Raw genomic sequence first — 23,129 nt, forward strand, 5'->3', positions numbered from 1 at the left:
AGTGAGCCACCATGCCTGGCTCACTGCCCCTTCTATCTCTGCGGTGTCTTCATGCTTGAGCTCACTAGTGCCTCTGAGAAAAAGAAAGCCTACTTAATATTTCCTTTTATAAGATGTCCATTGTCATTTTTTGCACCTCAGCACTATTGCCATTTAAGGCATAATTCTTTGCTGTTGGGGGCTTCCCAGTGCGTTGTGGGATGTTTAGCAGGATCCCTAGCCTGCACCCACCAGACCTTCACTCAGTTCTGACAGCCAGAAATGTCTCCAGACATTGCCAGGTGTCTCCTTGGGGACAAAAGTGCCCCTGTTGAGAACCACTGGTGTAAGTGAACCAGCTCTCCCAACCTCCTCCAAGGCCTCACCCCAAGAGTTTTAGCAGGGAGTGTCAGAATCTACTGCTGGATCCACTTGGTAGGTCTGTCCTTTGATGGAAGAGATGGTAGACTGTCCAGTCAGTTAGGGATCTGACACTCTGCAGTCAGTTGGAAAGAGAACAGCGAAGGGTAATGTGGCAGTGCTTTTGTATTAATTCTGTGTACAAGGTGCGTGTCAATTCTGCTGCTGCTCGGCCAGGCGCGGTGGTTCACGCCTATAATCCCAGCACTTTGGGAGGCTGAGACGGGTAGATCACAAGGTCAGGAGTTCGAGACCAGCCTGGCCAACATGGTGAAACCCTGTCTCTACTAAAAATATAAAAATTAGCCAGTCACAGTGGCGCATGCCTGTAATCCCAGCTACTTGGGAGGCCGAGGCATGAGAATTGCTTGAACCTGGGAGGCGGAGGTTGCAGTGAGCAGAGATTGTGCCACTACACTCTAGCCTGGGTGACAGAGCAAGACTCCATCTCAAAAAAAAAAAAAAAAAAAATTCTGCTGCTTCTCTGTGCAAGACCCTATCTGCCTGTTGTCTCCTGAAAGCCAAGGAGCGAGTCTCAGTTTTTTTTTCTTTTTTGAGATGGCGTCTCGCTCTGTCGCCCTGGCTGGAGTGCAGTGGTGCAATCTCAATCATGCCCCCTGCAACCCCCGCCTCCCGGGTTCAAAAGATTCTCCTGCCTCAGCGTCCTGAGTAGCTGAAATTACAGGCATGCGCCACCATGCCCGGCTAGTTTTTTTGTATTTTTAATGGCCTGACCACCTGGTCAGGCCGGTCTCGAACTCCTGACCTTGTGATTTGCCTGCCTCTGCCCCCCAAAGTGTTGGGATTACAGGCATGAGCCACCGCACCTGGCGGAGTCTCAGCTTTAAAGGGAAACTTGGAAGCGTGTGGCCACTGAACTCCGAAGAGCCTTCGATTTCCTGTTTGCAAATGAAGCCCCAGGATCCAGATGTACTGCTAGCGCCTCAGACCATGAAAGCCTTAGCAAGATTAATCTCCGGAACAATTACGACTGCGGGAGAAAGCCAAGCTCGTTTGCAGTAGGAGCATCCATGAGAGCACTTTGCAGAGCCTGAACGCTGTGGAAACACTGGGTGTCGTTCCTGTCACTCATTCAGAAAGAGCCAGAGTGGAAAGATGTGAACTGTGCATCCTGCATGTGGACGCTGCCTTTCAGCAGAGTCCCTGCCCGTGGAGTAACTCGACTTTCAGGGCTAGATCATGACAGGCGCCACACTGTGGTTGTATTTGGAGTTGGCTCTTCCTTTAAGTAGCCGCGGGTCCCCAACCATGGAGGGCTGGCAGTCTTGTCTCCCCGTAGGTGGCTTAGGTGACAATGACGACGGTGCAGGCCCATTGATTTGGGGAAAGGCTTGAAAAGAACTTTTCACTTAGTAGCTACTCAGCAGGGCCTTGGTCATCTTCCTGCAGCCCAGGAACAGTCATTTCCAGGGCTTCCTGTCTTAGCTGTAGAGGTTTGTTCTCTTCGGGGCACCTAGGAGCCCACTCGCTTCCAGTTGGTATTGACACAGGTGCTGTCAGTTTTCCCGCCCTGCTTCCCAGCAGTCTGGGCTGTTGTTTGAGTGGCTTCAGCACAGACACATGAGAGATGTCCCAGTCCAGGCTGTGACTTGCGTGGCTTCAGGAGTCCTTTGAGCTTTCAGCTCCCTGGAGTCCTTTGAGAGGCCATCATCTGAAAGCCTCACAGGGTTTCCCACACACAGAGGCCCTGGTGATACTCCTTTTTTCTTTCTTTCTTTTTTTTTTTTTTTTTTTGTGACAGAGTTTCTCTCTTGTTGCCCAGGCTGGAGTGCAATGGCACGATCTCGGTTCACTGCAACCTCCGCCTTCCCGGTTCAAGCTATTCTCCTGCCTCAGCCTCCCGAATAGCTGGGATTACAGGCATGTGCCACTGTGCCTGGCTAATTTTGTATTTTTAGTAGAGATTGGGTTTCTCCATGTTGGTCAGGCTGGTCTCAAACTCCCGACCTCACATGATCTGTCCGCCTCAGCCTTCCAAAGTGCTGGAATTACAGGCGTGAGCCACTGCACCTGGCCATCTTTTTTTTTTTTTTTTTTTTTTTTTTTTTTTTTTTTTTTTGCGACGGAGTCTTGCTGTGTCACCCAGGCTGGAGTGCAATGGCATGATCTTGGCTCACTGCATCCCTGCCTCCCGGGTTTAAGCGATTCTCCTGCCTCAGCCTCCTGAGTAGTTGGAATTACAGGTGCCTGCCACCTGTAATTAACTGTCAGCTAAGTTTTGTATTTTTAGTAGAGACGGGGTTTCACCATGTTGGTCAGGCTGGTCTCAAACTCCTGACCTGGTGATCCGTCTGCCTCGACCTCCCAAAGTTCTTTTTTTTTTTTTTTAGTTTAATTGAATTTTTTTTACTTTTTTATTTTTTTGAGACGCCATTTCACTATCACCCAGGCTAGAGTGCAGTGGCGTGATCTCGGCTCACTGCAACCTCTGCCTCTGAGTTTCAAGTCATTCTCCTGCCTCAGCCTCCCAAGTAGCTGTGATTACAGGTATGCACCACCACACCCAACTAATTTTTGTATTTTTAGTAGAGACAGGGTTTTACCATGTAGGCCAGGCTGGTCTCGAACCCCTGACCTTAAGTGATCCTCCCACCTCAGCTCCCAAAGTGCTGGGATTACAGGTGTGAGCCACTGTTCCTGGCCTTTTTTACATTTTTAAAATAGAGACAGGGTTTCACCATGTTGTTCAGGCTGGACTCAAGTGATCCTCCTGCGTTGGCCTCCCAAAGTTTTGGGATTACAGGTGTGACCCACCGCTCCTGGCCAGTATTCTCTCTGTTTCTTAGTTTTTCTAGTTTGACTGTTTTAAAGTATCATTTTTTCCCCCTCAGTTTATCACAAAGCCTGCTGGCTACTGACAAGTAGGGAGTGGCCCATAGGTCTAAGGAAGGTGAATAAGGGAGTCCCAGCCTCGGGCAGCCTTTGGTGCAGGGTGTCTTAACTTCAGTTTTGGGGGCTAGACTATTCTTTATGGCGAGGGGCCACCCTGGGCACTGTCTCCACCCACCAGTTGCTTCCAGATGTGATAACCTGAAGTGTCTTCCGGGTTGCTGAGTATCCCCTGGGTGTCAGAGTTGCTCCAGTTGAGAACACGAGTCTAAAGGGGAAAGACATACACAGGCCATGGTGTGTGGCCAGTGACAACCCAGGGAACTTGTAGGAAGGAACCGCTTCCTACTGGAGCCTCGCCTCGGCCTCCTGAGTCAGCATCATTTCCTGTCGGGTAATTCAGGCCTTGGTTGTAATGTCACCTCTACAGAGAACCCCCCTAGTCCCTACCCTGTGTCATTCTTACGCCACCCTGGGTTATATATTTCAAAACGGCTAGGAAAAGAAGTTCGAAATCCATTATTTCTTGTTGGTTTTCCTTCCTTGGTAGATGGTGAGTCCTTAAGATGAGGTGGGCCCCTCCATTGTCTTGTTCATGACCGTATCCACCTTCTGGAACATTGCCAGGGGGCAGTGCATGGTGCAGGAATGAGAAACTGGATGCTGGTGGGAACGTGGCCGCTCTCAGCTAGCGGGTCCTCTTCAGGGCAGACCCTGCCTCGTGGAAGATGACAACCGGCTTGGACAGAGACACAGATAACCCCTTAACGTGCAGCTCCTAACATAAACAGCCCTTCGACTTTCAAAGGGAGCCCCCTGCCTACTGTCTGGGGGAAGTCCCGCTAGTTGTCAACAAGTCAGTTCTTATGTTTGTATATTCTTGGCTCTTGGAGCAGGCGGTGACCCCTTCTCCGATCCAGGCCCTGGAATTTATTGAGGGTTCTGCGAGTCAGGCCCTGGGGTTTATTCAGAGGCCCTGCTCTCAGGGTTCCAGTACAGTCAAGGTGAGGGTCCGGTGAGAAACAGATGGGCAGATTCAGTCTGCGTGCGGGAGGGGGCAGACAGAGGATGGAGCAGGCCGAGGAAGGGTGGGAGGAGGTGCTGTGGGCAAGACCTGTTTCATGAGGGACTGTTCTGGTGGGGTGTGATGGCCTGAGGTGAGAGTGAGTGGGTGTGCTCGAGGAACAGCCAAGGAGAACGGCAGGGTCAGGAGCTGAAGGAGAGAAGGGGGAGAGGGAGCCAGGAGCGTGAGAAGTACCGGATGGTTCTGGGAGGCAGTTCTGCTGCTGTGCTGAGAATCGGGGTCAGGAGGCCCCTGGGAGACCAGGGAGGGGCCCCAAGTGATGGAAATGGAGTGGATGGTGACAAGGACCAGAGAGGGTCCCAAGTGATGGGGACAGAGAGGATAGTGACAAGGACCAGAGACAGTCCCCAAGTGATGAGGACAGAATAGATGGTAACAAGGAGTGGAAAAGGCCCCCGAGTGATGGGGACAGAGGTGGACAGCGATGGGGACAGAGTGGATGGTGACAGGGACCAGAGACAGTCCCCAAGTGATGGGGACTAAGTAGACTGATGGCGACAGAGTGGATGGTAACAAGGACTGGAGAGGGGTCCCCCGAGTGATAGGGACAGAGTGGACCGTGATAAGGACCAGAGAGGTGCCCCGAGTGATGGGGACAGAGTGACTGGTGACAAGGACCAGAGGGGGTTCCCATGTGACGGGGGCAGAGTGGATAATGATACAGATCAGGAGCGGGGGAGTGTCAGTGAGAGTGAGAAGTCTGGGGTGATCCCAGGATGCCTGATTCTCTGGGTAAAAGTGTGGGCCGGTGCTGAGGTACGTAAGGCCGGGGCAGTTGGGGGGCTGCTGTGTGTCTGTGAGGTGCCTGCCATTTGAGGCTCTGGTAATCAGTACCCAGGTGGGGCTGTGTGTGGATGCTCAGATGGATGTGTCAGCCACGCAGGATGGTTTGTCATGGTGTGGGAGGCAGTTCAAACTCTGCCTGACGAGGCCGGCAGGGCACGGGGAGAGAGGAGGTGCCAGAAGAGAGAGAGAAAGCTGGGCTTGTGCTGGGTGGTTTAGAGCAGCACAGTCGGCACATGGCGGCTTGGCGGCCAAAGCCAGCCTGGCTCAGCGTGATTGGTTGTGATTTTTACAGTTTCAAAGGATTAAATTTTTTAAACTATTTCATATTGTGATACTATTCACATAACATAAAATTCATCATCATCAGTTTAAGGTGTTAGTATATTCACAATACTGTGCAACCATCACTACTAATTCCAGAACATTAACGTCACCCCAAAATCAAACCCTGACCCTCCTAATTCTCCTCTCCCCCTAGCCCCTGGCAACCATGAGTCTGCTTCCTATCTCTATAGATTTGCCTGTTCTGGACATTTCATATCAGTGGGGTCATACACCGTGTGGCCGTTGGTGTCTGGCTTGTCATGTCACTCAGCATCGTGTTTTCCGGGGTCATTCACATCGGAGCCAGTATCAGTGCTTCCTTTCTCAAGACTGAATCATTCTCCAGTGTGTGGCGGGACCACATTTCGCGTGCCCACTCATCTGTTGATGGATGTTTGGTCTATTTCCACCTTTCGGCTGTTGTGCGTAGTGCTGCAGCGAACATTCATATATGAGGATGTGTTGGAACACCTGATTTTCTTTTTTTTTGAGACAGGGTCTCGCTGTGTCACCCAGGCTAGAGTGCAGTGGCGGGGTCTCAACTCACTGCAACCTCTGCCTCCCAGGTTCAAGGGATTCTCCTGCCTCAGCCTCCCAAGTAGCCAGAATTACAAGCTCCTGCCACCACACCTGGCTAATTTTTTTGCGTTTTTAGTAGAGATGGGGTTTCACCGTGTTGGCCAGGCTGGTCTCGAACTCCTGACCTTGTGATCCGCCCACCTTGGCCTCCCAAAGTGTTGGGATTACAGGCATGAGCCATCGCACCTGGCCCCCTTTTTTTTTTTTTTTTTTTTTGAGATGGAGTCTGGCTCTGTCGCCCAGGCTGGAGTGCAGTGGCCGGATCTCAGCTCACTGCAAGCTCCGCCTCCCGGGTTTATGCCATTCTCCTGCCTCAGCCTCCCGAGTAGCTGGACTACAGGCGCCCGCCACCAAGCCCGGCCAATTTTTTTGTATTTTTAGTAGAGACGGGGTTTCACCGTGTTCGCCAGGATGGTCTCGATCTCCTGACCTCGTGATCCGCCCGTCTCGGCCTCCCAAAGTGCTGGGATTACAGGCTTGAGCCACTGCGCCTGGTTTTTTTTTTTTTTTTTTTTTTTTTTTTTTTTGAGGTGGAGTTTTGCTCTTGTTGCCCAGGCTGGAGTACAGTGGTGCATTCTTGGCCTCCTGGGTTCAAGCAGTTCTTCAGCCTCCCAAGTAGCTGAGACTACAGGTGTGCACCACCACACCTGGCTAATGTTTGTATTTGTAGTGGAGACGGGGTTTTGCCATGTTGGCCAGGCTGGTCTCAAACTCCTGACTTCAAATGATCTGTCCACCTCAACCTCCTAAAGTGCTAGAATTACAGGTGTGAGCCACTGCAGCTGGCCTGAGCACCTGTTTTCAGTTCTCTTGGGTATAGACCTGGGAGTGGGATTACTGGGTCATATGGTAGTAATAATTCCATGGTCAACCTGTTGAGGGAACTGCCACACTGTCCCCCGCAGTGGCTGTACCATCCCATCTGGCTCTTTTTGCCAAGCCCTGGTCTACAGCGTGGTTCCCTATCTTGTCGCAGTGGCACACTTTAGGGGATCAGATGCATGCGGAGCTTGGAAATGCCTCCTTGGAGTGGTGGGGGGCTCGCAGGGAGCCTACAGCTGCCTCTGAAACAGACCTTGGCTCCATGCTGCTTCCCTACATACCCACACCCTGCGTGTTCCAACCCCTTCTGCTGTCAAACCTGTGCACCGTGGAGAAACAGACGCAGCCCCCTGTGAGCCTGAGCAAAGAGAATCCTCGCGGACATCCCCGGAGAATCTTAGAATCCTTCGACTGACTGGGCGCAGTGGTTTACGCCTGTAATCTCAGCACTTTGGAGGCCAAGGTGGGCAGATCACTTGAGGTCAGGAGTTCAAGACCAGCCTGGCCAACATGGTGAAACCCCATCTCTGCTAAAAATACAAAATTTAGCCAGGCGTGATCGCACAGCGCCTGTGATCCCACCTACGCAGGAGAATCACTGGAACCTGGGAGACAAAGGTTGCAGTGAGCTGGGATCGTGCCACTGCACTCCAGCCTGGGAGACAGAGCAAGACTCCATCTCAAAACAAGAAGAACAAATCCCGCCACCGAGGAGAAATTGTTTTAGAATCGCGGCTGCTCTGCGTCTTGTATTTCTGCTTTTCTCAGCTGAGACTTTCTACAATTGTCTCTGTACCCATTGTTCTGGGCAGAATTGTGTCATCCTCGCACCCCACATTCCACCCCAAATTCATGTATTTTAGCCCTGGCCCCCAGCACCTCAGAACGTGACTGCATTTGGAGATGGAGCCTTTGAAGAGGTGATTTAAATGAGGCCATTAGGGTGGGCCCTAATCCAGTCTGATTGGTGTTCTTATAAGAAGAGGAGATTGGAACACACATCAGGGACATGCGTGCACAGAGAGACGACCACATGAGGACACAGACAGTGGCCGTCCGCAAGCCAAGGAGGGAGGCCTCAGAAAACCAAACCTCCTGGCACCTTGACCTTGGCCTCCTGGCCTCCAGAACTGAGAACTACTGACTTCTGTTGCTTCAGCCAGTCTGGGCTACCTCATTGTGGCAGCCTGAGCTGATGAATGCACTCACCCCGCTGATGGTGCCTGTGCCCAGCAGAGGTACCTGTTTCAGTATAAGACAGCAGTGATGTGCCTGGCCTTGCCTGTCCCAGTAGATCCTCAGGGTCAGCGTTTGGGTCACATGCAGTGTTGGGCCCCGCAGGGCAGCGGAAACAGTGAAGTCTGTGTGTCCCTTCATCCGTTCACTTTATCATCCCCAACGGGGTGAAGCCCACTCCGTTCCTCACACTGTTCCAGGCACCGAGGATACAGCCCTGATCAAAACCCCCGCCCTCGTGGAGTCCACCATCTAGTCAGGGACTGGCAGACAAGACAATGAGTAAAACACATGATCCGTAAGGTAGCGACAGGGGCCACGGAGAAAAACGCAGGAGTGCTGGGAGGTGGCGTCATTTTACTTTGGTGAAAGAGCGTTCTCTGGGACTCACCACGCAGGGGTTGTCCAAGCAAAAACCTCAGCCAGGCTGGAGGAATCCTGACTGGCTGGAGACCCAGCCCTTGTGTGCTGGGGATAGTGCAGCATAATTCTGGTTTAGAAACAACAGCTCCTCCTTTGGGGGCGTGGTCCTGTCCCACCACAACATGGGAGGCAAGCTTGTTTCTATTTTTGCTCATATCGGCTGCAAAGTACACGCATAGAGGGCATTCTTGGTGGGTGCTCAGGGCCTGTCTTTTCTCCCAAGCAACCGATGCACCTCGTTGCGATTGGCCTGGGGCTTAGCACCAAAAATGTCATGTCCCTTGAAGTCCCCCACAACCTGGACGGTGGGTCGCCTCTAACCTCCAGGGTCCCCACCTTATGTATCCTACCTTGGCATCACTGTTGGCAGCAGGTGCCTTCCCACGTGAAGGCAATCTTGCTGAAACAGATTGCAGAAGGCGTGGGAGACTTCTCTATTACACGCAGCCTAGCACTTGGCGCCGCAGAGGCTTCAACATCCACTTTGTACATTTCTCCTGAATGTGAAGTTTTCCAAATGGAAGGTGCTCATTGAACTTGTAGTGTTCTTTGAGTAGATGGGTAAGGATCGGGCGGAGGGGAACTGGGGAGACTTACCTGTGCACCCCGCTGTGCTTGCCTCCGGGCTCTCAGAAGTAACCTTTCCCTGTCTCTAATAAAACCTGGCTCCGTGCTGAGTTTTTTCCGTTCCTGTGCAGACAGTGGCTGGGCCTGGCGTTTTTCACAGTCTGTTTCCGGCGTCGGGCCTGGCAGTAACTCATTGTCGCCTTGTCAGGAGAATTCGCACAACCACGGGGACGGTGCAGAGGACTTCAAGCAGCAGGTGCCGTATAAAGAGGACAAACCCCAGGTACCCCTGGAGTCCGATTCCGTGGAATTCAACAACGCCATCAGCTATGTGAATAAGATTAAGACCCGCTTCCTAGACCACCCGGAAATCTACAGGTCGTTCTTGGAGATCCTGCACACGTACCAGGTAAGAGCTCAGATTACAATTCCTTGTGGGTTTTGGATTTCATCCAGTTTGAGGCCCTGCAGGTATCTGACAGATTTTCCTGTCAGAATTCATAAAATCCTGTGAAATTCTAATTAGTTGTGGGCTTTTTTGTTTGTTTTTTCTTTTTTTTTTTTTTTTTTTTTTTGAGACGGAGTCTTGCTCTGTGCCCCAGGCTGGAGTGCAGTGGCGCGATCTCGGCTCACTGCAAGCTCCGCCTCCCGGGTTCACGCCATTCTCCTGCCTCAGCCTCCCGAGTAGCTGGGACTACAGGCGCCCGCCACCTCGCCCGGCTAATTTTCTTGTATTTTTAGTAGAGACGGGGTTTCACCGTGTTAGCCAGGATGGTCTCGATCTCCTGACCTCGTGATCCGCCCGTCTCGGCCTCCCAAAGTGCTGGGATTACAGGCTTGAGCCACCGCGCCCGGCCTGTTTGTTTTTTCTTAGACAGAGTCTGGCTCTGTTGCCCAGGCTGGAGTGCAGTGGCACAGACTCGGCTCACTGCAGCCTCTACCTCCTGGGCTCAAGCCATCCTCCAACCCCAGCCTCCCAAGTAGCGGAGGCTACCTGGGGCTAGAACATGGGCGCGCGTCACCACACCTAGCTAATTTTTGTATTTTCTGTAGAGACAGGGTTTTGCCATGTTGCCCAGGCTGGTCACGAACTCCTGAGCTCAGACAGTCCATCCACCTCAGCCTCCCAAAGTGCTGGGATTACAGGTGAGAGCCACCGTGCCCAGTCACCTTTGTTTGTTTGTTTGTTTGAGACAGGGTCTTGCTCTGTCACCCAGGTTGGAGTGCAGTGGTGTGATAATAGCTCACTGCAGCCTCGACCTCCGGGGCTCAAGCAATCCTCCTGCCTCAGCCCTCCAAGTAGCTGGGACTACAGGTGTGCATCGCCACACCTGGCCAAGACCGTCTTTTTATCAGATGACTTTGTTATTGCTTAGGCAATATGACCACCCTTTACTTTGCTGATGACAACTGGGCTCGGCACCAGGAACTGGGGCTACAGAGACAAATGGCTGCTCCTGCTTAGCTGTTCATTGCAGTGATGGGAAGAAACTCAGAGGTGGATTGGGGTGGAAAAGAAAGGATGTGGGCAGGAGAGGTGAGTCAGGATTAACATGGTTCCCAGCCCGGTTCCCAGCCCGTCCGGGGCCAGGGAGCGGACGGTCAGGTTGAATCTTGACAGATCAGTCGGAACCAGTAGGCAGGTTAGCCTGGAGGAAGGGTGGACGTTCTCGGTGCCAGGAATGGCCTGTGCAGAGGTCCGGGGGCCGGACCAGACAGCGGCATCGGGGCGTCTGCAGGGGACTTGGGCAGTGCAGGTGGGCTGGTGGCGAGGGACATCTGTGTCATGAGTGGGGCTTAGACGTCCTCTTCACCCAGACATGGAGTCTCTAACACTTGTAATTTTTTTTAGCAGCAGAACCCATTTTTTTTTCTTTTTTTAAATGGAGTCTTGCTGTCACCCAGGCTGGAGTGCAGTGGCTCAATCTCAGCTCACTGCAACCTCAGCCCCCTAGGTTCAAACGATTCTCCTGCCTCAGCCTCCTGAGCAGCTGGGACTACAGGCCTGGGCCACCACGCCTGGCTAATTAGCAGAAATCTTTTAAAATGATATCTGGGTGGCCTTGACATGTCGAGTAAAGAAATGGGATTCTTTTCAGCTTAAGTGTTTAAGATCAGATGGATAGAATTTGCACGCTGGGAACTCCAAGGCATTTGCTGTCCACCGTGCCGGCATCATCATGGGCCTTAGTGTCTGTGAGAGGCTGGTACAGCCCTAAGAATGCTTGCTTGTCATGGATGAGTGGTTGCCGGTGGCTGCTGTGAGCGTCTCGTCTGTGTGGAGGGATGTGCTTGTGATCGTAGAATCCATGGGCCCCTCCCAGGCTTCATGGGCTCATCACATTTCGGAAGGCGCAGGAGAGCAGTCTGTGCAGTGGCACGGGAGAGCAGTGACTGTTCTGTGGCATGGGAAGGGGCAGGTTAGAGACGCCAGAGATGCATTTAGACGAGGTCACAGTGAGGGGCTGCCACAGACTCCTTCAGAGGGAGTGCTATGGGAAGGACAGTGCAGTATCCCGGAACCCAAACCAGGCTGCTGGGAGTTGGTTGAGAATGCAGACACCTGGGCCGCCATGCAGGATTCCTATTCATCAGGGCCCTCCTGGCATTGGCAGTTTCTTTGTTTTTTTTTTTTTTTCGAGACTGGGTCTCACGGTTGCCCAGGCTGGAGTGCAGCAGCATCTTCACGGCTCACTGCAGCCTCTACTTCTCTGGGCTCAAGCGATCCTCCCACCTCAGCCTCCCGAGTGACCGGGACTACAGGCGCTCACCACCACACCTGGCTAATGTTTGTATTTTTTGAGGAGATGGAGTTTCACCATGTTGCCCAGGTGGGTCTTGAACTCCTGGCCTCAAGTGATCCACCCACCTCGGCCTTCCAAAGTACTGGGATTACAGGCATGGGCCACTGCATCCAGCTGGATGGTATCTGCATTTTAAACCAGGCCCCTGGTGACTCCAGCCTCAGGTTGTCTATTTTTTTTAAATATAAGTCTGAATTGTTGTGTAAATTATCCTGGTTTTAGAATGTTGGTTCAGATATTTCAGGGATACTGTTAGAACCAAACCAGGCAGCTCTAGGGTCCATCTGGCCATGTGTTACTTACTGTTTCTCCATCTTTGTGGGATTTTCCTTCAGACTTTATCTCTGCCACCTTCTCCCTTGGGGTTCTTATCCATAAAATGGCCACAGAACTGGTGGTGCCAACGAGCCTGGGTTCAGTGAGGTTAACTGAGCAACAAATTCAGGCACAAGCCTGTCTCAGGTCACCCCTTGGTAACTGTCACCCATTATACAGCCACGTACGCATGTCCTGTGTGTGCTGGGGCGAACGGTTAGTTCTACCCTCACATAAGTGGGTCCCTAAAAATGAGCTCACTCTGCACAGTTGCAGAGTGTCATGGGAACTGCAGGGTTCGTGGGGAAACAGACTCAGGGTATGACATTCAAAAACTTCCTCAGTGACACTTAAAAAAAGATAGGCACCGACTCTAAACAGCAGCACCGTTGTATGCGTGTTAAGTGTCTAGGAATTACATGAATGCTACAGCAAATAGGGTACTGACCTTGGAAGAGACTTGAGGTTGGTTTGTGGATGTGGTGGCAGCCTGTGAATTATGTGAAGGCCAGGAGGAGGATATCTGAAATCAGACAGGTCATCATGGCCTCAGATGGGGACAGGGCTGGCCCCTAACACAGGGGAACACAACACTGAGAGAGCGCCCGGACATGGGGGGGGTGCTGGCGTGGTTTTGCATACTCCCACGGGGTCCTGGTCAGCCAGGAGCAGTGTCTGCATTCACCTGGTGTTTCTCCTGCACAAAATAGAAGAGAAGCAAACACAAAATTCATCTCATGTTCAAATTATTCCCAGTACTTGTATCTCATTTAGACAGACGTCTTGTTCAAAATAAGCATTCTAGCAGAACTGACTCTCTGCAGCATGAATTTCCACAAACTGCTTCTCTAAGTTGAGGGTGTGCTATGCATTCATAGAGATCACTAAATTTCCCTCTGAAAGGTGGTACAAGTTTATCTTTCTGCCTTGGGTGTTTGATTGATTGTTTTTCTGAGACGGAGTCTCACTCTGTCACCCAGGCCGGAGTGCAGTGGCGCAATCTCGGCTCACTGCAGCCTCCACCTCCCAGGCTCAAGCGATTCTCCTGCTTCAGCCTCCCAAGTAGCTGGGACTACAGGCACATGCCACCACACCTGGGTTATATTTTTGTGTTTTTAGTAGAGGTAGGATTTCACCGTGTTGGCCAGGCTGGTCTTGAACTCCTGACCTCAGGTGATCCGCCTGCCTCGGCCTCCCAAAGTGCTGGGATTACAAGCGTGAGCCACTGCACCTGGTCTTGCCTTCCATGTTTGAGAGCACCAGTTCCCCACACCCTCATCGGAAATCCCAGCCTCTTCTGTCTGCGTAGTCAGATGAGCAGAAGATGGCTGTGGCACTGTTTTAAATTGTTTCTTTAAACATCAGTCAATTCGGTCATTGTTTCTTTTCTTCTTTATTCATTTTAGATAAGATCTTGCTCTGTTGCCCAGGCTGGAGTACGCACTGTCATGGTCGTAGCTTACTGCAGCCTTGAGGTCATGGGCCTAAGCAATCCTCTTGCCTCAGCCTCCCAAGTAACTAGGACTACAGGAGGGTGTCACTATGCCTACATAATGTTTAAATTTTTTTTTTTAATCATTTCTCAGCCTTTTGGCTAAGATCAAGTGTAAAATTTTTTGTAGAGATAGGGTCTCACTGTATTGCCCAGGCTGGCCTTGAACTCCTGGACTGAAGCCAGTCTCCTGCCTCAGCCTCCCAAAGTGCTGGGATTACAGGCATGAGCCATCATGCTCAGCCTAAATTGTTTCTTTAAACTTCAGTCAATGTGGTCGTTGTTCTGTCTGTATGCAGATGGATCATTTCTATTTATTATCTGAACTGAGTGGCCTTTGCTCATTTTTAAGTTTTGCTTTTTAGTGGCTTTTGATGACTTTTTGGAAGGGTGGTGTTTTTTTCCCCTGCAGTTTAGGTGCCACTGGTGCCAAGATTTAAAACTTGCTTCCCTTCCCACAGGCTGCAGTGGGCGCAGAGGGGCGGGAGGTGCCAGCGCAGGGACTCCTCCTGCTTTGCAGCCGTGGAGTGGGACACTGGAAGCCACGCCATATTATCTGGGAGGCCCCGGCTCCACTGCCTCTTGTTCTGTGACACTCTTGGGTGTAAAATTGATAAGGACATATTTCTAACAGCCATCTTGGTTTTGCTGGCCCATTTCTGCCTTCCAGCCTGGATTCCCTTTGGTCCTCTTGTTGCTTTAAGCTCTGGATCAGGCCATTTTCCTTGGGTCTCAGTGACTCTGGGCCAATAGGTGCCTCGGCTTGGAAGTCCCTTCCCTTCACGGCCCAGCGCTCCCCCGTTCCATACTCCCCATTTCCCTTCGGAAGGCCTGGGGTTCGCCCCTGACCTTGTACTTCCCCAGCCCACCGCTGATTCCAGCCAGCCTCACACCTCCCTGCCTCCTCTGCTCGTGGACACTGCTGGGTGTCCCTCCTCGAGACCCCCCCATACTCCTGGACAGGCCCTGCCCATGGCTGGGGCTCAGGCCATGCTGGGCAGCAAGATGCACACGTGAACAGACAGTCCTGTGGGCTCCTCTGGCAGGTGCTCTTTTCTGAGCGTCATCCTGTCCCCTTCACAGAGGGCTGCCTGAGTGTCCCAGCCCAGGGCATAGCACTCCTTGGCTAATGACTTGTTTTCCCTTTCCTGAAAACTGGCAGAAGGAGCAGCTGAACACGAGGGGCCGACCGTTCCGAGGCATGTCCGAAGAGGAGGTGTTCACCGAGGTGGCCAACCTCTTCCGGGGCCAGGAAGACCTGCTCTCCGAGTTTGGACAATTCCTGCCCGAAGCCAAGCGGTCTCTGGTGAGTGCGGAGAACCCCTGCCTAGCCTCGGGGGCCTCAGTGAGGAGGGAGGGCTCCAGCCAGCTTGGCCCAGGGCTGGGCCAGGCCCATCCACCCTCCAGGCCACAGTTGGGGTCCCCCAGAAGCTACGCAGGTTGCGATACCCAGGGGTTCCTCACTGTAGGCTCCACCTGCCCAGCAAGCTCGTAAACAATTCTCCAAGGTGCTTCTCTGTACAGACAATACCCAGCTCTTGGGGTGGTTTGGGAAGCAGAGAGCATCTTCCAATGGAGATGATGGGCCCAGGGGTTCCACCTCCTGTGCCTGCTCTGCAGAGCCCCACCCTGCCTGGGACCCCAGCCCTGTGGGAAGGTGCAGGAGGGCTGGGTCCCCCACCATCGCTTCCCCTGTGAGACTGATCTGGAGCTCCAGCACGTTGGATCTGGAAGAGCCAGTAGCGGGGGTGGCCTGTGGCCTGGCCCTGACCATGGTGGTAGAGAGCAGAGATGGGCGAGGAGGGGTCTTAGACAGGGAGGCTCAGGGCTCACCCTGCACGGTCAGCCTTTCTCCCCTGCCTGTGGCCTGAAGCTGCCAGGGCTGCCTGTTCCAGTTCCCCTTTTTTCCCCCACTGTGAACATAAGACTTTTTAAAAAATTGAAGTGGCATTTATGTAACATGAAATTCACCTTTGAAAGTGAACAATCCAACCGGGCGCGGTGGCTCAAGCCTGTAATCCCAGCACTTTGGGAGGCCGAGACGGGCGAATCACAAGGTCAGGAGATCGAGACCATCCTGGCTAACCCGGTGAAACCCCGTCTCCACTAAAAAATACAAAAAACTAGCCGGGCGAGGTGGCAGGTGCCTGTAGTCCCAGCTACTCAGGAGGCTGAGGCAGGAGAATGGTGTGAACCCAGGAGGCGGAGCTTGCAGTGAGCTGAGATCCGGTCACTGCACTCCAGTTTGGGTGATAGAGCGAGACTCCGTCTCCAAAAAAAAAAAAAAAAAAAAAGAAAGTGAACAATCCATGGCATGTAGTACATCCTCAGTGTTGTACAACCTTCACCACTACCGAGTTCTAGAACATTTTCGTCCCCTTGAAAGGAGACCCCGTCTCCATCAGCAGCCACCCCTTTCCCCTCCCCTAGCTCCTGGCAACTGCCCATGTGCTTCCTGTCTCTGTGAATTTGATTCGCCCATTCTGGACATTTCAGATTGGTGGAATATCACCCTATGTGGCCTTTGTGTCTGGCTTCTCTCACTCAGCATCATGTTTTCAAGGTTCATCCATGTATTACCATGGTTCAGTGCTCATTCCTTTTTCTGGCTGAATCATACTCTGTTAGATGGATGAGCCACATTCTGTTTATCCATATTCTGTTGATGGACATTTGGGTTGTGTCTACCTTTTGGCTGTTGTGAACAGTGCCGCCATCAACATTCATTACAAGGATTTGTTTGAACACCTGTTTTCAGTTCTTTTGGGTAGACACCTAGGAGTGGAATTGCTGGGTCACATGGTAATTCTGTGTTTGACTTTTTGAAGAGCCTCCAAACTGTTTTCTTCAGTGACCGCACCATTTTACATTCCCATCAGCAATGGACTGCGGTTTCTGTCTCTCCACATCTTGGCCAACATTTGTTCTTTTCCAGGTTTTTTTCTTTTTTTGCCTTTTTTTTTTTAGTAGCCATTAGTGTGTGAAGTTTTATTGCATTAAAGTTTGTTTGTTTTTATTTTTTGAGACAAGCTCTCTCTCTGTCACCCAGGCTGGAGTGCAGTGGCATAATTGATCACTGTTCACTGCAACCTCCATCTCCCAGGCTCAGGTGATCCTCCCACCTCAGGCTCCTGAGTAGCTGGGACTACAGGCACCATCACGATGCCAGGCCAATTTTTGTATTTTTTTGTTGAGACAGGGATTTGCCATGTTGCCCAGACTGGTCTCGAGCTCCTGGCCTCAAGCAGTCCACCTGCCTCAGTCTCCCAAAGTGCTGGGATTACAGGGGTGAGCCACTGCGCCCGGCCTGCTTTTATTTTTTAATTGTAGAGACAGGGTCTCACAGATTTGCCCAGGTTGGTCTCAGACTCCTGAGACCTCAAGCAATCCTCCCACCTCGGCCTCCCAAAGTGTTAGGATTACAGGCATGTGCCATTGTGCCCAGTCCATGGTTTCTTTAAGTGGCATTTATGCAGGGTGCCTGGCTAGCTCAGTCAGTAGAGCATGAGACTCTTAAATAACATTTGTTACCAATTTAAGATTTTTAGTGTGTATTGGGTTCTTAGAGCCATCTTGTGTATTTAGAAAGATGGGATCAACTTTTTAAAATTATTAAAAGCACTGCAGCATCTGTTGCGTGAAGTATAATCTTTATGTTAACTTTTGGATGTATATTAAAACTGTAGGAAAAAGAAACCAAGATGAAATTTGGCATTGCCCTAATTAAATTTGACTGGCCTGGATCAGAGGTTGGCAAACCTTTTCTACAAAGGGCCAGATAGTAAATATCACAGGCTTTGCAGGCCAGCTGATCTCTGTGTAAAGACTCACCTCTGCCCTAGTAGCTTGAAAGCAGTCATGGAATATTTATGTCAATGACTGGGCAGGGCTGTGTGACAATAAAACTTTATTTACAAAATGAATGGGTGTAGCTGGGTACCAACAAAACTTTATTTACAAAATGAATGGGCATGACTGGGTACCAGTAACTCTTTACAAAAGGAATGGGTGTGGCTAGGTGCTGATAAAATTTTATTTATGAAAACACGCCCTGTGTTAATTTGCCATTCCCTAGCCTAGGTGGTCTTTGGGGGTCCATCTAGCTCAGATGTTCACATGATTGGGAGATTAACTGAAAAGCAAGAACCATGTGAACTGTTGGGGAAGATCTGCTATACCTGCTTGGTGAACTTGACTGGACGCGTGGCAGGTTTCCCCTCCAGGTCCCCTGTTCTTGTTCAGCATTTGTCATATGGTTGCCCAGCTGCATCTTTTGGGAATCAGTTTGCACCTGTTCCAGCATCCACAAAAAATTGCCACATGTGGTGGCTCGTGCCTGTAATCCCAGCTACTCGAAAGGCTGAGGCAAGAGAATTACTTGAACCCAGGAGACAGAGGTTGCAGTGAGCTGAGATCATACCACTGCACTCTAGCCTGGGTGACAGAGCGAGACTCCGTCTCAAAAAAAAAAAAAAAGATGTACCAGTGGAGAATTGTTGTGTAGATGCCAAAGTCTCCACTTACAGCTCTCGAAATAACCTTGAGTTTTGGGTAATTATTCCCCCCAAATAAGTTTAATTCTTCTGAGTCTTGGCTGTGGCTAAATAGTAAGTCTTTATTAGTAGTAGTAGTATTGTGGCTAAATAATGTCTTTATTATTATTGTAAAAACAGTATACACTAATGAAAAAATAAGTATTAGCAGGAGTATCAAATTTTTAATGCAAACTTCCTCTCCCTTGACTCAGTTCTGTTCAGAGGTTAGCACTTCTAAGTGTCTTATATCTTTCCAGAAATTTCCTCTGCATGTGCAACAAATACTTTTTACAAAGTAACACACGACATCCTGTTTGTTCTGCCCCTTGGCTTTTTGGGTTTTTTTCCTTATTATTTGTTGTTGTTGTTGTTGTTGTTTGTTTTATTTCAGGTATGCCTGTCTCTAACAGCAGCCCAGAGCCAGCTCATGGTATCTGATCGCTGCTGGCTGGTTTGTTCAGATGCACCATGACTTGTCCACCTCACCCACACTTTAGGTCTTTAGAGGTGTCTTTTTGTGCCGGTCCTGTGGTGGCAGGGGAAGGGGGAGTACGATGGAGGTGACCGCAGTAGCGCAGAACCTTGTAGGGCCTCTCCAGCCCTGCCCACATCCTGCAGAAAAGCTGCGGTCTGTCCATCGTCCCCTGCCCGTCCAGCCTTCCAGTATGTTCATAATAGACTGTTGCAAAACAGTTCTTTGTAATGTCATTGGCACCCTGTAGGCACCCTTCTCGGGACAAGCATCCTTGACCTGTTAGCCGATGGCCGGTGTAGAGCCTGGGAGGCAGGCCCCAAACCAGTCACGAGCCCCACTCTGCTCCCAGCAAGTGACGACATCATCCCCCAGAAATGCTTTCTCATTCGTAGAAAAGACTTCAAAACCTGGTCCCAAGGCCCCCACCAGTGCCCTGGCGAAAATCAGCCACTTCCCCTTGCTGCCTGTTTCTCTCACTGCACCTTGTGTTTCTGTGGCACTGGCATGCACGCGGCGAGGTGCCCCACCAGTGGCTCGCCACATGAGCCCCCGCATGGGAAGACCCAACTCAGGTGTCTCCCTCCTGAAACCCCTGGCCCCTCTCCCTCCCTTACCCATAAAGGCCTCACAGGAACCTTCTCCCAGCCTAGCAGTGTTAGTCTGTGAAGATTCGGTTACCTTGGAATGTGAGCGTCTTGCTGGAGTCACCTCACGCACTGACGGAGCATCTGGCCTGGCGCCTGTGGCCACCAGTGCCCACCGGGCTGTGGGCTGAGCTGGAAGCAGCTCTGCATGCTCTGGTGCATGGGCCCAGCCATGTCTCCGGTGCTGACCACCTCCCACGTGTGTCCTCAGTTTACAGGAAACGGGCCATGCGAGATGCACAGTGTGCAGAAGAACGAGCACGACAAGACCCCAGAGCACAGCAGGAAGCGCTCCCGGCCCTCGCTCCTGCGCCCCGTGTCTGCACCCGCCAAGGTACCCGTCAGCCGCGTGCAGCCGTGCTCGCATGCAGGGGCCCTAGCAAATCGGGCCTTCCCAGCAGGTGGCCAGGGAACAGAGGCCCCAGCAGGGGTTTGGGGCTGGACCTGGGGCTGTGTGAGATTCACCAGCGGTGGGACCTTTGGAAGTCGGCTCTCCTCTAAGGTGGCTGTTCATCCGTTCTCCCTGTCCCATGAGATTATTGTGAAGAAGAGGAGGAAGGAGTGTTACCCCCGCCCTAGGTCCCAAGAAACACGGTGTACCACTCAGTCTCCTTTTCACCCTCGGGACTCTCTCACAGGCAAGGCCACCATGCACATTTGTTCGGGTTGGTCACTGCAGAGCTGAGGGCAGAGATCCTGTCACGCCCTTCACCTGCAGTGGTGGTTTTCCGATTCCATTATTCCTCGTGCGGTTACTACTTGGCTTTCTACTATTGGTGGGAACTTCCTCGTTCTCCCATTTATTTAGTTATGTATATTAGATATGGACTCTGGGTTATAATCCGTTCTAGTGCTGATGTCCATGCTGTTCCACATTTGGCCGGTAGGGTCCCTTTGGCTCCTGTGTCCTTTTGGCATGTCCTCATCATTCTTTCTTTGGTGGGGGAATGGGCGTTCACTCCGCCACCCAGGCTGGAGTGCAATGGCACAGTCAGCCTTGACCTCTGGGCTCTAGCTGTCCTCTCACCTCAGCCTTCCAAGTAGCTGGGACCACAGGTGTGCGCCACCACACCTTTTTGTAGAGATGAGATTTCGCCATGTTGGCCAGGCTGGTCTCAAACTCTTGGGCTCAAACAGTCCTCTCACCTCAGCCTCCCAAAGTGTTGGGATTACAGGCGTGAACCCCTGCACCCAGCTCATCCCCATTCTTCAGGCACTTTGGAGATAGTTCTGGATAGACAGTGTTGTCCTTCTTGCCATGATTGTGTGTCCAAGTTCAGGTCCAAGTCCAGCTTAGAGACAAAAGCCTGCAGAGACTCAACACTTGGCTTCTCCAGGGTCTTCCCAGTGCAACCCTCTTCCTGTCCGCTTCTTGTTGCTGTCTTGGCCCTCAGGACAAAACAAGGAGAGGATTCTGAGGTTGTCGTAGCCAGGGGCACATCTCCCTTGCCGTTTGGATGCTGTGGCAGTCTTGCCTGTTACCCAAAGCCCTACCCTCTGAGATGGAGATCTCGGATTTGGCAGTGGCGGGTAGCTCCAGAGGTGTCATCTCGGGGATCCTGGGTAACTGGGAGGCTCCTGCCTATCCCTCACTGAGCACCTTGTGGCAGTTCCCAAAGGAAAGCACGGTCTTAGCCTTCTTGTGACTCTGTGACAGCGATGGATAGAGGCCACCGGTGGGAGGCAGAGTTAACTGCATGGAATTTCTCCCCACAGAAAAAAATGAAACTTCGTGGTACCAAAGACCTGTCCATCGCTGCGGTGGGGAAGTACGGGACTCTGCAGGAATTTTCTTTCTTTGACAAGGTGAGGGTGGGCCCTGGCTTCCATGTCAGGGATGCCATGTCCAGCTGGGTGGGCTGATGCTCCCTGGGCCTGCCCCAGGACTGGGGGAGGGGGGCAGGTAAGGTGGGTGCACTCTGAGGATGGAACAGGTGGGACCAGGAGGATGGGCTGGCCCCCAGCGTTCACTGCAGAAGGGTGTGTGGGCCACCTTGAAGCCCAGGCATGTGGTGTGGGCGGGAGTCCACAGTGGGTGCTGAGAGTCCAAGCAGAGTATGAAGACATACACATCTGCCACCCTGCAGCTGTGTAGCTTTTTTGTGTATCAGGGATGATTGTGGGGTTCCCGCCCAGGGTCTGTGGGCAGAGCAAACAAAGTGGCTGTGTACATGGGCTGAGTTGCTGCACAGATCGCGTGCACAGACTGTGTGAATTGCCGCGAGGACCGTGTGCACAAACTGAATTGCTGCACAGAGTGCTTTCACAGACTGTGTGAATTGCATGGATCGCATGCGTGCGTGGACTGCGTGAATTGCTGCACGGTTGCGTGCACAGGCTGTGTGAATTGCTGCACGGATCGCATGCATGGTCTGTGTGAATTGCACAGATCATGTGCACAAACTGTGAATTGCCGCACAGATGGCGTGCACAGACCGTGTGAATTCCTGTGCAGATCGTGTACCCAAACTGTGTGAATTGCTGCACAGATGGCGTGTATGGGCTGTGAATTGCAGCATGGCTCTTGTGCCCATGCTGTGTGAATTGCTACACAGATTACATGCATGGGATGTGAATGCTGCACAGATCGTGTGCACAGGCCGTGAATTGGTGCATGGATTATGTGCATGGGCTGTGTGAATTGCAGCACAGATCTCATTTACTTACAGACACAGCTGGTTCCCATGTCGCACACCCATGTGGGTGACTTCCAAGTGAGTCAGGCCCAGAGGCTGAGGAGCAGGGGTTCACAGTGGTCCCTGACTGCTCTCTCCGCAGGTGCGCCGTGTGCTGAAGAGCCAGGAGGTGTACGAAAACTTCCTCCGCTGCATCGCACTCTTCAACCAGGAGCTGGTGTCTGGCTCCGAGCTCCTGCAGCTCGTCAGCCCATTTCTGGGGTGAGCAGCCGACTTCCCGGGGCTCCCCATGGGGGTTCTGTTCCTGTCAACTCCATCTACTTGGTTTTTAGTTACTTTGTGCTTTACTAAAGTCCTGTTTATTAATTGACGTGATTGAGATAATTATCAATTCCCATGCATTTGTAAGGAGCGATACACCACCTGGGTATCCTCCAGCTGGTTCCTTTAACAGTAACATCTGTAGTCAGTATCCTCACCAGAATACAGGGTCCTCGAATAATGCCTTTTCATTTAACACTGTTGTAACACCGATGAGAAAAAACATTCATTTCTGGTCTGAGTGGAGTTTGCACGTTCTCCCCATGTCTGTGGGGATTTTCTCCCGCATCCCAAAGATGTGCATGTTAGGTTAAGTGTAGGTGAAGCGGTGAGTCTCCATGGCCCCAGCCTGAGTGAGTGTGGCGGGGTGAGCGCCCTGCAGTGAGCTGGCATCCTGTCCAGGGTGGGTGCCCCCCTGGTGCTCTGAGCTGCTGGGATGGGGTCCGGCCACCCAAGACCCTGAATTGGGATAATTGGGTAAATCATTATTTCACTTGTTTTTACTCATCTTTTTTATGTGTACATGTGGCGTGCCTTCGTTTCAGTGTTTCATTTTAGAAGTGTTTCGATCTCTCTTTAGAAATTCGATGATGGTTTTGTGACCAGAAATATGCTGTAGGAACTTCATTCTTGTTTATGTGTCAATTAGCTTGTGGCAAAATTGGTTTTGTTACACATCTTTTCACTTAAAGTCACAGCTTCCTAAAACCTGTTGATGATGTTGAGTGAGGACTTCCTGTATTGACTCTCACACAACCCCCCGATCTTTCCAGACTCTCCATGTTACTCGTACACGTCTGGTGTGTGTGTTTTTATACAACTTTCTCACTGTGAAGG

At 51.6% G+C, this 23,129-nt stretch overlaps 1 protein-coding gene across 2 annotated transcripts in view; it reads left to right on the forward strand.

Moving 5' to 3' along the window:
* Nucleotides 1-23,129, forward strand: part of LOC105492296 (SIN3 transcription regulator family member B) — a 50,641-nt gene that overhangs the window by 3,679 nt on the left and 23,833 nt on the right. For both annotated transcript variants that reach the window (XM_011759337.2, XM_011759394.3), the window contains exons 4-8: nucleotides 9,279-9,479; nucleotides 14,844-14,987; nucleotides 19,547-19,669; nucleotides 21,052-21,141; nucleotides 22,114-22,232. In XM_011759337.2, coding sequence (XP_011757639.1) covers nucleotides 9,279-9,479; nucleotides 14,844-14,987; nucleotides 19,547-19,669; nucleotides 21,052-21,141; nucleotides 22,114-22,232 — 677 coding nt within the window. The remainder of the gene's footprint in view (nucleotides 1-9,278; nucleotides 9,480-14,843; nucleotides 14,988-19,546; nucleotides 19,670-21,051; nucleotides 21,142-22,113; nucleotides 22,233-23,129) is intronic.

This window comes from Macaca nemestrina, chromosome 20, assembly GCF_043159975.1.
Source record: "Macaca nemestrina isolate mMacNem1 chromosome 20, mMacNem.hap1, whole genome shotgun sequence".
Classification (NCBI taxonomy): Eukaryota; Metazoa; Chordata; class Mammalia; order Primates; family Cercopithecidae; genus Macaca; species Macaca nemestrina.